This window comes from Cucumis sativus, chromosome 4 (genome assembly GCF_000004075.3).
Source record: "Cucumis sativus cultivar 9930 chromosome 4, Cucumber_9930_V3, whole genome shotgun sequence".
In the NCBI taxonomy this organism is placed as follows: Eukaryota; Viridiplantae; Streptophyta; class Magnoliopsida; order Cucurbitales; family Cucurbitaceae; genus Cucumis; species Cucumis sativus.
The window spans coordinates 4,777,711-4,789,853 of record NC_026658.2 but is presented as its reverse complement, the minus strand read 5'-3'; the positions used below and the strand labels follow the sequence as shown (position 1 = coordinate 4,789,853).

The 12,143-nt window shown below is 32.1% G+C and overlaps 2 protein-coding genes across 4 annotated transcripts; both read right to left on the bottom strand.

Moving 5' to 3' along the window:
• Positions 1 to 3,363: 3,363 nt before the first annotated feature.
• Positions 3,364 to 7,589, bottom strand: LOC105435190. The gene is made up of 5 exons (XM_011654937.2): positions 7,413 to 7,589; positions 7,259 to 7,328; positions 4,962 to 5,071; positions 3,954 to 4,068; positions 3,364 to 3,781 (listed from the first exon to the last, which is right to left on the bottom strand). The coding sequence occupies exons 1-5, from the start codon at positions 7,474 to 7,476 to the stop codon at positions 3,697 to 3,699; spliced, it is 444 nt and encodes a 147-aa protein (XP_011653239.1). The 5' UTR covers positions 7,477 to 7,589; the 3' UTR covers positions 3,364 to 3,696.
• A 620-nt stretch (positions 7,590 to 8,209) lies between these two features.
• LOC101214431 (pectin acetylesterase 8) lies at positions 8,210 to 11,738 on the bottom strand. 3 transcript variants are annotated; one of them, XM_011654936.2, is made up of 13 exons: positions 11,581 to 11,738; positions 10,949 to 11,076; positions 10,726 to 10,808; positions 10,327 to 10,456; positions 10,140 to 10,219; positions 9,934 to 10,020; positions 9,720 to 9,844; positions 9,566 to 9,626; positions 9,387 to 9,440; positions 9,215 to 9,292; positions 9,001 to 9,106; positions 8,781 to 8,926; positions 8,210 to 8,667 (listed from the first exon to the last, which is right to left on the bottom strand). In XM_011654936.2, the coding sequence occupies exons 2-13, from the start codon at positions 11,067 to 11,069 to the stop codon at positions 8,542 to 8,544; spliced, it is 1,197 nt and encodes a 398-aa protein (XP_011653238.1). In that variant the 5' UTR covers positions 11,070 to 11,076; positions 11,581 to 11,738; the 3' UTR covers positions 8,210 to 8,541. The 3 variants fall into 3 exon arrangements, with proteins under 3 accessions (XP_011653238.1, XP_011653236.1, XP_011653237.1); XM_011654934.2 differs by lacking the exon at positions 11,581 to 11,738 and adding an exon at positions 11,475 to 11,497; XM_011654935.2 differs by lacking the exon at positions 11,581 to 11,738 and adding an exon at positions 11,390 to 11,411.
• Between the last annotated feature and the right edge of the window lie 405 nt (positions 11,739 to 12,143).

The following is a 12,143-nucleotide window of genomic DNA, read 5'->3' as shown; positions in this document are numbered from 1 at the left end:
GGAAGTAAAATTTTAAATTTTGATTTTTTTAATTAAAAAAATATATATGTTTTAATCTTTTTCTAGTATACATTTTAGTTGGTCAAGTGAGACATTAATGAATATAGATATATTGGTTATAACTCTTTTTTTCTGAAAATGTATTTGAGTAATTGGTTAATCAATGTGTGGACAAAGATATAGTAATGTTATTAAATTGATTAATACATAGTTATAATATCTTATACTGTAGTATTTGCATTGCATATTATACAAATACATATATACTATAGATTTGCGTTACTTAATTTCAAAAAGTTGGGTAAATATTTAAAAAAGATTTCTTTACTGTAATTCAAAAATATGTTAAAGTCATTTCTTCACGGCTAAAAGATGATTTTGATTTTATTTTGAACTTGAAACTTTATTATATTTGTGATCTATAGAATTATTATTTGTTGTTTGTTGTTCTTTTTATAGCGTATGAAATGGTTTGTGCTTAGACTCATAAGCAAAGTACATTGTTTTTGTTGAGAATTTTGATATGCCAAGAGGATATAATATCAATGTATGTTAGGTGTGAAACTAATACGTATTGGTGGTGATAACGTAACCCTATCACCACACGAACAGTGGTCTGGTTGGGTAATTGTACTTGTGAAAAAAAACAAATAAGTTTAATTTTCTTGTAATTCGAATTTGGCAATTAACGTTTTCTTTACTAATATTTTTCTCATTTTCTACCATTGGAAAACACTTGCTGACCGCTTTCTTTTCATCTTTATCCATCATCTTGTTAATCCAGATATGGATATTCGAAAGCGATCTACTTGCTCTGTTCTTAATCTTGATTCTATTCCTTATTCTAACGAATACACAACGGAATAAGGAAAAGTTCTATTAATCTTGGAAAGAACCAATATCTCAATTGGCATCACAGTTGTGCCGAAATTGCTTTGAGGGACAACAAACTTACAGCACAACAACTTCTTTCGACATCTTATTAACAACATATATAAATCAACGAATCAAAACTATGGTGAGAGTTTATTTAATTAAAAAAAAAACACAACTGTTTCAAATGTGTTTCTAATAATTATATCTTTAATTACAATCTAAATAATAAATTAAGAACCCTCTAAAACAAGTAGCAAAAGGTCCCTTATGAAGTGTTTTTCTTTTAATACTGCCACTAGAATTGAATCATTGTCCACCTGTTTAGTGAAGCAAATGTATTCAAAAAGAGGAATTATGTGAAAATGGAACTATAATTCAAACACCTATCATACAAACACCAAATCTTTTGAGGATTTTTATAAAGATATGATTTATAGTTATATGAAAACATATAGTTTAAAATGAATTAAAATAGGAAAGAAAAGTGTTAGTGTGTTTAATGTATAAATACAAAAGAAGAAGAAATGTGAAATAAATAAATGAAAAGAATGAAACTTTTTGGCACATGGATAGAATCTTTATCCATGAGAGCCAATCTTCAAATTTTAGTGAAATGATTGTGTATTTCTTATGACCTCTTTTTTGGGTCACATGAAATATCATTTGGATATTTGACCTTTTTTTTTCAATCTTCTCTTTTTCAACTAATTGTTTTGCTTTTTTTTTTTAGAAAAAAGAAAATTTTATTTTTATTGGCAGGTTGTAAATTTGAAGTGTACCCATAATTATATCGATTAATACTTAAAATTGATACAACTTGATAAATTTGATATTTAGATAGATTAAAAGGGTTCTTTAAAAAAATATGACAAATCAATAAAATATTTGGTATAGAAAAGTATTGAAAACGGAAAAAGCTCACCTACCCATAATGACAAATACAAAAAAACATTATAGTCAATATGCGGTTAGTAAGTCAAATGTGTGCATGAGTAATCTTCTTCTAAACGATTAGCTACGATCATTTAAATCATGATACACAATTGTATAGTTCTTTCTAAACGCTGAAGATGAGAAAATGTTTCAAATTTAAACGATGTGTTGATTATGGTAAATGATTGTCTAGATCATGATATTGTATAGTTCTTTTTAAACAATAGAAAAAATGTTTCAAATTTAAATGATCTTGATATTCTATAATAGTTCTTGATATTTTTTTAAGATGAAGAATAATATTAAAACAATCGTGAAATAATTTTAAAAAATCTGGCTGAAAATGGAAATATTTAAACAGAAAAATAAATCATTCAAAAGTAGGAGATAGAAGAAATCACACAGAAGAGGAAAAAAAAGTGACAAATTGTGATCAATTCAAAGACAAATATAACATTTATGAAAATACAATAGAAGTTTGATGGTTTTTTATTTTTTGTTGTACAGTTTGAAAATATTTTTTGGTTTTGTTATTGGCTTTGTTATGTTCAAGTAAATTATCATATATTAAATTTGATATAAGTCAATAGTATTTGTTTTTAAATAAAAACAAGCACGATGTTTCTTTTTATTATAAAAAGAACCGATAAATGGAAAATGAAGAAATGAAAAGAAAAATGCAATACTAAACTTAAATGAGCCGTTAGATAGGAGATAGAAGAGGAAGTTTTGAAAAAATAGCATTTCCTTTTCTTCTTTTTTCTGTCTTATAAAGAAGATGTTTGAAAAATATTTGGTTGCTCATGTGCATAAACACGAACACAATACTATATTGAATTTTCTTCACCAATCTTTTTCCATTCCATGAAACCATCTTTATCTAAAGCAAATTCAATATGAGAAGAAAGATTTCTTCTGCAAAAGAAAGAAACTTGACTTTGAGATCATTTTCACTTTTGGAAAAGAAGAATGAGGGATGCCCTCAAGCTATACACTTTGACTCCTTTTCACCATGTGATAATAACCTTTTGAAATAAGCTACATATAATCACTCTTTCCTCTAAATCAGATTTCTTAGAACAAATTATCAACTTTGATTAGACAATAGACTCTAAGCTTGACTATGCAACCATTATTTCCTTGAGACTACTTTGTTTTTATCGCTTCATAGATTTTTTTTCCAATTAACGGTCGCAACTTACAAGATGCTCATAAAATTAGTGATAGTTTCATACCAAACAACTTCAAGATATAGATTAATAATATAATTGATAAAATTATGTTTTCTAAATAAACTATAATGATACAAACACTAGTATAATTCAATGGGTTGAGACATATGTTTTCACTCAAAAGGTCAAATGTTCAATTTTTAACTAAAAAACAAAAAAATACTTTTCTTCTCTAAAACGTCTAATAAAATAATATTGCCAAAAACTTATCTTGAGTAGCAAGCTCCCCATAAATCAATTAAGACATTGCAACCACAGCACTAGAGAAAGAAGTTGAACCTAATTTCTTTTGACCTTCCTGCTTGGCATAATAGATAACTTATAGAACAAAAGATTATATATTATATATTATATAATCTAAATGCCAGACAACCAAAATGGAATCACAATCAATAAAATTCAAATCTCAAAAAAAGAAAGTATTACATAGACATTTACACTGCAACTTTGATCCTATTTGACATTTGAAAAATTATATTAGATAACACTCATAGCAGTCCTATATTTTTCTAATAGCTTAAAGAAAAAAATTCGCATCATGGTAAGAAGAACTCTGGTGCTTTCTACAGCAGCTAGACAATGGGTCAAGGACTAGCCATTTTTTCCTATAAGAAAGATTTGTCATTCATTCATGCAAGGTTTTACTTCAAGGCAACTAGAAATTTTTCCTGGCTAATACCCACGATAACTGATCGGCTGCTGCCATCGCCCGAGATGCTGCTGCGATTGAACCATCATACCTATAAAGATTAAGATAACTTTTTTAAAAAAAAAAAATAGTAATAACACATATGAGGATCTTCTGGCTGAAGATACTACGAATTCTATCGATTCTCTACTGTGCAAGAAAACTTAACAAATAGCTGGATAAGTGGAAAAAACAAAGCAGTTAGAGCAGTAAGCTATACTTACATAGCAATCAAAATAAATGCCGTTGTCTGCACTATAATAACACCTTCACCAGCATGCTTTATAGTGTTCATGCACCTTGCACAAAACCAATTCTCATGAACTGATGTCATTATGTCTGAAATAAAGTTCCATCAAGGTAAGATTCGCCCGGATCAAAACTAAACTATATATATAGATTGTAAACAATACAGCATGAATTACAGGAAGCAATTGCAAAGCTAATTTTTGTTATACAGTTTCTTTTTGTAAAAGCCCTTTCGTCCATTATGTGTGGTTGCTATTTCACAAGAATATTATATTAAAAGAACCCATCCCAACTTTAAAGGTAAAGATAGAAAAGCAGAGTTGATATCAGAAATGTTCTGGTGTTCTTGATTTTTAGATAATCTTTTATCTCTAGAGTATCCACACTTCCCTATAGGCTTTATTCTTCTGTAATCCAAACTCACTTTGAGGTTTTTCTTTCTTTTTTCTTTTTGCAATTCCTTTTGACTTAACAGAGAATATTTTATCCTGCCCTCGTCCTTAAGATATTATTATTATTACACTTTCTTCTTTCTGAAAAGAATTTATACCTTTATACACACGAGCCTATGGCATTGGCCATTTTTCAAGGATGACATCAACTAACATAATGTAACCTTAACTAATCTTAAATTAACTTGCTTTATGAAAAGAATAATGAGCTATTTTCAAATGGAATGAACCAAGATATTTACAAAATACAGCAAAATATTACAATCTGTCGAGGTCTATCACAGATAGATTGTGATATTTTGCTATATTTGTAAATATTTTTAGAACTTTTGTCATTTAAAATAATTTTCCTAAATGAAAAGCAGAAAAGAAGTTCCCAATGAGATTTTCATTTTAGAAAATAAAACAGCTAGACAAGAAACTGTAACAGGACAACAATCACAATATTCTGAAGCAAACAGGTTGATTTGACTGCTGGCCCTTATTTTTTTATTTTTTCTTTTAAATTTTGTTGCCTATAAGAATGCTTACATTGATTTAAGCCAATGCTGAAACTCTCATTTTGGGGTTTGTCACGTTTGATGAAATCGACAAACTGATTCAGTTCTATGGGATTAAGCAATATTCCTTCTTGTTCTGCACTGAAGGCCAAACAATAAACATTCAACAAACACTTGAGCTTCCAAAACAGGTTAAAATGAAAACAAATACACAGAGAAAATCACAGCCACAAGGTTCATCTTTCTAAGATAGAGGTTGGATTAGAGAAAAACAGAGATAATTTAACTTATAACCACCTTGACGATTAAAATAGTTTAAACAAATAAATGCATCCTGAAAAAACATAGAGAAGAATAATTGAAAGTAAAAGCTTAGACACAAGAACACTAATGCAAAATGACCCCACCAACCTAAATAGGGATGCTTCATGTTCATCTTCACAGTGTTCATTAAAGCTCAAGAAGCAATGAAAGCACAATCGTCTTCTAGGGCTTATGCACAAGACGTGAAAAAAGTGTGGCTCTTTTTTATTTGTAGGGGCACTATGCATACAAGTACTACATTAAAAAGGGAAAACATACTTGAGGTGAAAATATGAAAAAGGACCCCTAAACACAAGAAATATTGCATCTAGGCTTAGTAAATTTGTCTTTTTAGTTAATGAATAAGTGCAATCCCTAATTATTATTACTTCTAAAAATAATGAAAAAGCACCAAGGCGTGGGGCTTTGAGCCTTGGGGCTTTGAGCCTTGGGGCTTCACAAAAGGCGGGCGCCCTGGGCATGCCTTATTTTGTTCGTGAGCCTTGCCTTGAACTAATTATTGCTATTTTTATTAATTAAAAAAAAGCCCCAAGGCATAGGGCTTTGAGCCTTGGGGCTTCACGAAAGGCGAGCACCTTAGGCATGCCTTATTTGTGAGGCGCCAAACCTGGGCCTTCAGCCTCCTACACGCATACTCAAGAGGCAGATTTTGAGAAGAGACCAAAAGCGGGAAACATAAAACATTAAACGTTAAGTTAAGCCCCATTTGATAACTTTTTTTGGGGGGGGGGGTTTGTTTTTAGAAATTACAATTATTTACCAATATTTTTCTCTATTTCCAATCTATTTTTCAAATAATGCGAATGGAGGAATCTTAATCGTATCATATGAACTTGAAGATAAGCCATATCCAAATTTACAATCAAAAGAAGTTGCATTTTAGGAACAAAGACTTCACGCAGGACTTCATAACTCTTGGATGGTTACAAATTTGTGGTTCGTTGATTAAAAGACAAAGAATTTCGGATTTATGGTGTTTATCAAATGTATTTTCAGTTTTAAGTCATTTTCTTTGCCTTTTTATGTTATATTTAAATCATGGCTAATTATAGTCACAAAGTGTGAGGGCTACAGCTCTTGAAATGGGCCATAGAATATCTGAAGTTTAATTTTGATGCTATATAAAGCTTTATATCAATATGTTATTGTGATAGTATGCATAGATATTTGGAGCATTCAAGTGAGAATGGATCTATCTTACTTATGGGGTGCTTTGAAGATCAAGAGTTGAAGAGAGTTTCAAGCTTTATCCAAGCCTTGGTTCATTTGATTAACTAAATAATCTAGTCAATCTTAGGGGTTGAGATCAAATTGGTTTTGGAGCTGTTGTGGTTGAGTTCTAAGTCTTATTGTTAAACATGTCCTTCAGTTTTCAAAGCTAAAGAAAAAGGTATATTACGCAAATTCGGAGTTTTTATAAGCTTCAATTTCCCAAGACAGAAAACCTAAAACAAACTCATTATTAAAATGGATGTGATTAACAATTAACCAAACTAATATCCAAACATCCAACTTCCAGAAAAATGAGTCTCTTGTGAATCTTGTCCTCCATAAACAAGTAGTGAAAGTAAAGGTGAACTGGAAACTAAATATCCGATTATAGAACAGTCACAACAAGCTTAACAGTTAATGCACAACCAAATCCAAAAAATTAGAGCTCAAATAATCCATTTCTAGCCCGTCAGAAAGTTCCTGCCCTAACCTATGATCCGAAATCTGCACTTGAACAACTACGCGACTAGAACTTATAAAACTATGAAACACATTGGAATGGGCGTAATAAATCTAACTTAGGGAACGATGAACTACTTGGAAATTTAAAAAAAAAAAAAATCATTGTAAAATATGCAAGTTAAATTTGACGATTGTTTAATCTCAATAAAACAAAATATTCGAAAGTGAACTGTACAGTAATATCAATCGCCAAGAACCCTACACATTCAAGAATGAACAAATGAAATTGCGAGCAATGAGCGTATTCAAAGGGGAACGAAGAGAGCTTACATGGTTGAAAGCAAGCGGGAAGGCCCAGTTGGGTCATAATTAATCAACAGAGCAGCTTTCAATGGCTGACCTACGATAAACAAACAAATATCCATTGAAATCGTTTTTGAGGATATGGACGAATTGAAAATGGTGGTGGGTCGGCGTTAGTTACCGAAGGTGCCAATGCTGCCGGAAGCCCATTTGTCCCAAGCTTTGTGGACGAATGCCCAATCCATTTAAGCAAAACCTAATGGGCGTCTAAGCTTCCATGGAAATGAACCAGTGAGCTGAGCTCTAGCAAAGAACTTGGAAATCGTAAATAGCTGAATAGTGAAAACTTCTAAATTGAACCAGTGAGTTTAAAATGTATTTATAGCCATAAACTTTTGGATTGTTTAGTGAATTTACATTTGTTAGCTTTCAATCTCGTGTCTACCAAATTTATTTCCATTATTAAATATAATCTTTTTGAAGGTTGAATTTTACATTAAAAAAAAAAAATCCTCTTTCAATTTCATCTACATTCATTATATAAATATTGAAGAGATTTTTTAGGGATTGAAATATAGCAAATTGAGTCAATTTATTTACTAGTATAACCAAATTTTACTTGTATCTAACGTAATTTTGTTATTTAAAATAAAATAAATTAAGACATTTTTTAGTTCAAATTACAAAAAAAAATATCATCATAACTAGAAAAAATTATGAGCTAAAGATAATTTGAATGAGTAAGATAATTAGTTATGTACTCCTCATTCCATATTAATCATTAAATGTCACTAACATGAACATGTCTTTTATTAAAATAAATGAACGTAACTCAATTAGCATAAATTTGTTCTATTCCACTTTCAACATTGTCAAAGTACATTTGTCCCATACGTCAACTTTTCAAATTTTACTTGGCTTATAAAGGTTTTAAGATTACGAGGTCAAATTTTAAATGCTCGAAAGAAAATCATCACATATCAAGTGATATTAATCTTGGTATAATAGAAATCTACAAGGGGTAAAAGATATTATTGCGATAAAAGGTAATAGATTTCCGAAGGGAAATATACATTAAATGGAAGTATGTTTAATTTTCAACAATAAGGTAAATGATAAGCCAATAGCGAATTTAAACAATGGTAAAAGAAGACACCCTGCGGTTGGTGCAGCAATGGCCTTCGTTTCTTATTTCCAAGCACTTAGATGAATGATGATTCCCCTCTACATTTTTCTCATAAATTGCATTCAAATTACTATATTTTTTCAATCGTAAACTATAACGTAACTGTGGTGATATACCAAACCCCTTATTCGAGGTGGTCTTTTGCTTCGAAGATGCGGTTGTGGCAAGTCGGGTTGCACGGGTAAGGACAATCGATCTTCTGGAACGGAGCCCTATCGAAAAACCAGTCTCCAACTGCCTTTGCAATGGTCTGCATTTTCGGATTTGAGAAGAGAGTTAGTACTTTGAAGAACCAAGGAAACCACATTCATGTTTCCTGTAATAACTTGAGATGTGATTGATTGATAACTGATGTGTGCTTACCGTCTTACTCAGCACGGGAGAGTCCGTTCGTAACCACGTCTCCTGCATTTCGGTTTGGCAGTGGGCATAGCAAGAATCTATGAACAATCCTCTTGATAAAGAACTTCCAACCCCATTCAATGCACTCAAAAACTGAACCCTGAAGTCTAAATCAAAACAAGAAAGATTAGAATACAGCACTTTCCAACAGTACGAAGACTGCAGAGTTTGAATCTCTTACCCTGCATAGTACGAAGCTGAATTGGTGAGCAGTTTTTGATGTCGAGCTTGCATTCGTGCCAAGTACCGTGTGGATCAGCAACACCAGGTGCCAGTATGTTCTTTATCTGGATGGATTCAGTAACATGACAGCTCAGAAAACTATTGATTTCAAAATTTGAAAGCTTTACATGTTTTTAGATGGGCTAGAATTAAGAAGTGTTGATTTTTCTAACCTGCCATGAGTCATAAGCTGCGTTTACAAGAAATATTGGAGTCTGAATGAGCTGAACCACATTTTGAGGAAAGAAACACTGCAGAAATTTGCTTGAGAAGCATTAATACATATCCCGGAATGCCGAAGGGAGTGCTTGAGAAGCAATGAAATCGAGAACTTGTACAACTTACCATCTCAGGTTTCATTTTTGACGTGCATGATATAGGCAAGTTCTTGGCAGAACCCTGAACAATTTTGAGAAAGCATGGCAATATTTTTGCTCATAAGAAAATTCTTTGTCGACAAAATATGAACTACATGTACTTATATCCATGTAAAAATGTGAGAGAGATAGTTGAGAGAAGCATACATGGGTGGTAACTACATCGCTGTAGAAGCCTTCGATGTGTTGTGCTCCAGAGACGTCTTTCCTGGTATTTATCATTATTACATTAGATCAACAGAGGAAAGATGTACCAACAGGAACGTAGAAAGCTGAGATAAAACAAACGATTTGAGCTTACGCGTTGATGAAGTATCCTGCATCTGAGAGGCACTTCACTTTAGTAGTAGGAGGAAGTAGAGATTTAAAGTTATCACAATGCAAAATGGAACTTAATCCACCCGCTGAGCAACCCGAGAGAATAGCCTGCATTAGCAACATCGGGTTAGATCTGTGAGAGGGGTACCTATATAGATTATGATGCGTAGTAACAAAAAAGAAAGTTCAGTTCATACGTTTTTTGCATTCTTCATTCCCTTGGCGAGTAGGTTATCGATGATGGCACGAAAAACTCTTGCTCCCCTGAAATGGAGATTGGTAGCCTGATCCAAGGTATCATCACTTTTCAGAAACGCAAAGGAATGATGGAGTTCATTTATTCTAACCATGTTGGTCAGTAAAGGAATCTAAACTTTCAAATCTTAAAACAATTGGGACTTACAGAATCAACGGCTTCAACGTCTCCAGTAAAAGAAGATCCATCACAGTATCGAACCTTGATTCTGTTCCAGTTATAGAAATCTGAGGCATGAAAGTATTGTTGTTATAGTTATTCATTAAACACTAAACAGCGTTCATTTGAAGTAGAAGCGAACAAATAAAATCATATTGTTCATCCAAAGCCATACCTGGATTGAATTGCGGTTTATTGCTCAAAATTCCCGAGAACGCAAGCTGGGTTACCATTTTCTTAGACGATCCTAAACGAGTGTCCCTGCGTTGGAGGCAAGTTGTGACATTGTTGCACCAGCCTCCTCCCTATGAATGATATGAAGTTAAAATTAGCATAACAAACAATCAGTCGATTAGTATTTACTATATTCTTGAACCGAATTTGTCGAAACCTGTTTCAACTACACTTGCCAAAGAATTCAAAGTTAAAAGCTTATTATAACTTCATTCAAATGTTTTGTTTTACGAAAAACTTGCACAAAGTTTCTCCTGCTTCTTCCAATATGGCAATTAATTCAGTTCATTTTACTTCTACAGAGGGCTTCATTACTTCATGTGTAAGAGAAAGAACAAACCTCGAGTTGAATCAACCAATTATTGATCCCAGAGCCAAACCCGTCGCTGAAGTGATAAGCTGGAGGACTTCCATCCAAACAAACTGCACGGTTGTTCATAAATCACAAAACTAAATCTCCTCAAGATTTTCTTAATGAAATTAAAAGTGAATTCAAGAGAAGGCACTTGATTTAAATCACTAAATCAAACATTCGAGTCAGTCGAGATGCTCGAGTTTCTTACCAGCTCCTTTGATAACAGCATCTTGAACATAAGTAATTCCTACATTAATACACTGTGCTTTAAGGAAAAACTGTACAGAAGCAACAAAAAATAGCCATAGCCCAAACTTTTCACTCCCCATCTTCTTCCTGCATACATAAAACCAATAGCCATTCACAAACAAAAACAGGTAAGCAATAACAGTTACAATCAAAAGTCCACAAAATTGTTAACTAACAAAAACATGACACCATTTTTAATGGAAGATTTGAAATCTAAAAATAGATTCAACTTGTTTGCTTAATTAACAAGCAACCCAAATGGACTAAAACAACAACAAGCAAGAAATCTCTTGAAAAATCAATAAATTACAAACACGCAAAGCACAGACGAAGAGACAAGAAAGAAGAGAAACCATAAGATACAACATAATCACATACTAAATTCACAAAAGGAACTTACATATATTTAAGACAACACAAGAGATAGCTTAACAAATAAGAGGAAAAAAGAGAGAGAGAGAGAGAGCCCAAGAAAGAAAACCCACATGTGTAAGGGAAAATAGTGACTGGAAACAAGAAGAACCAAGCAGCATTTATCAAAAGAAGAAGAAAAAAAAGGGAAGCAGAAGAGGAAAAGTTTGCTAAAAATACCTCAAGCAGAAAGTGAAGATGAAAAGTTAGCTATGGGGAATGAAATGGGTTTTATTTTTTCTTGGTTTTGAAGGATCTTCGAACGTAAAAGGGGAAAATGGGGGCCGATTCGTTTGTTGGTTCTGATAAATTGAAATGTGTGTTAAGTTTTATATAGGAGACTACAGTGATTGTTAATGACAGCATTTTCATATTTAGACACCATTAGGATTTTGAGCATCGGACCCGAGATTCGACACTTATTCCAAGTCCAATAGCCCAATTAACAAATCAAATTAAAATAAACAATTGTTAATTAAAAAAGGATACTACAAAATTGCTAAATCAACTAATCAAACATAGTTCTACTAAAAGAATTTGTTAAATCAAGCATAGTTCTACGTAAGTCAAAGCAATAGGACTCCATTAACATCTGTGCAATTACTGAAGACAATCTAGAGGTTTGACAAAAAAAAAACGTAATATATATTCTATTATATATATATATATATATATATAATTTAAGGAAGAAAGAAAAAAAGTTGAAAAGAGGGGTGGGGTTAGATATAAAAAAAAGAAGACAG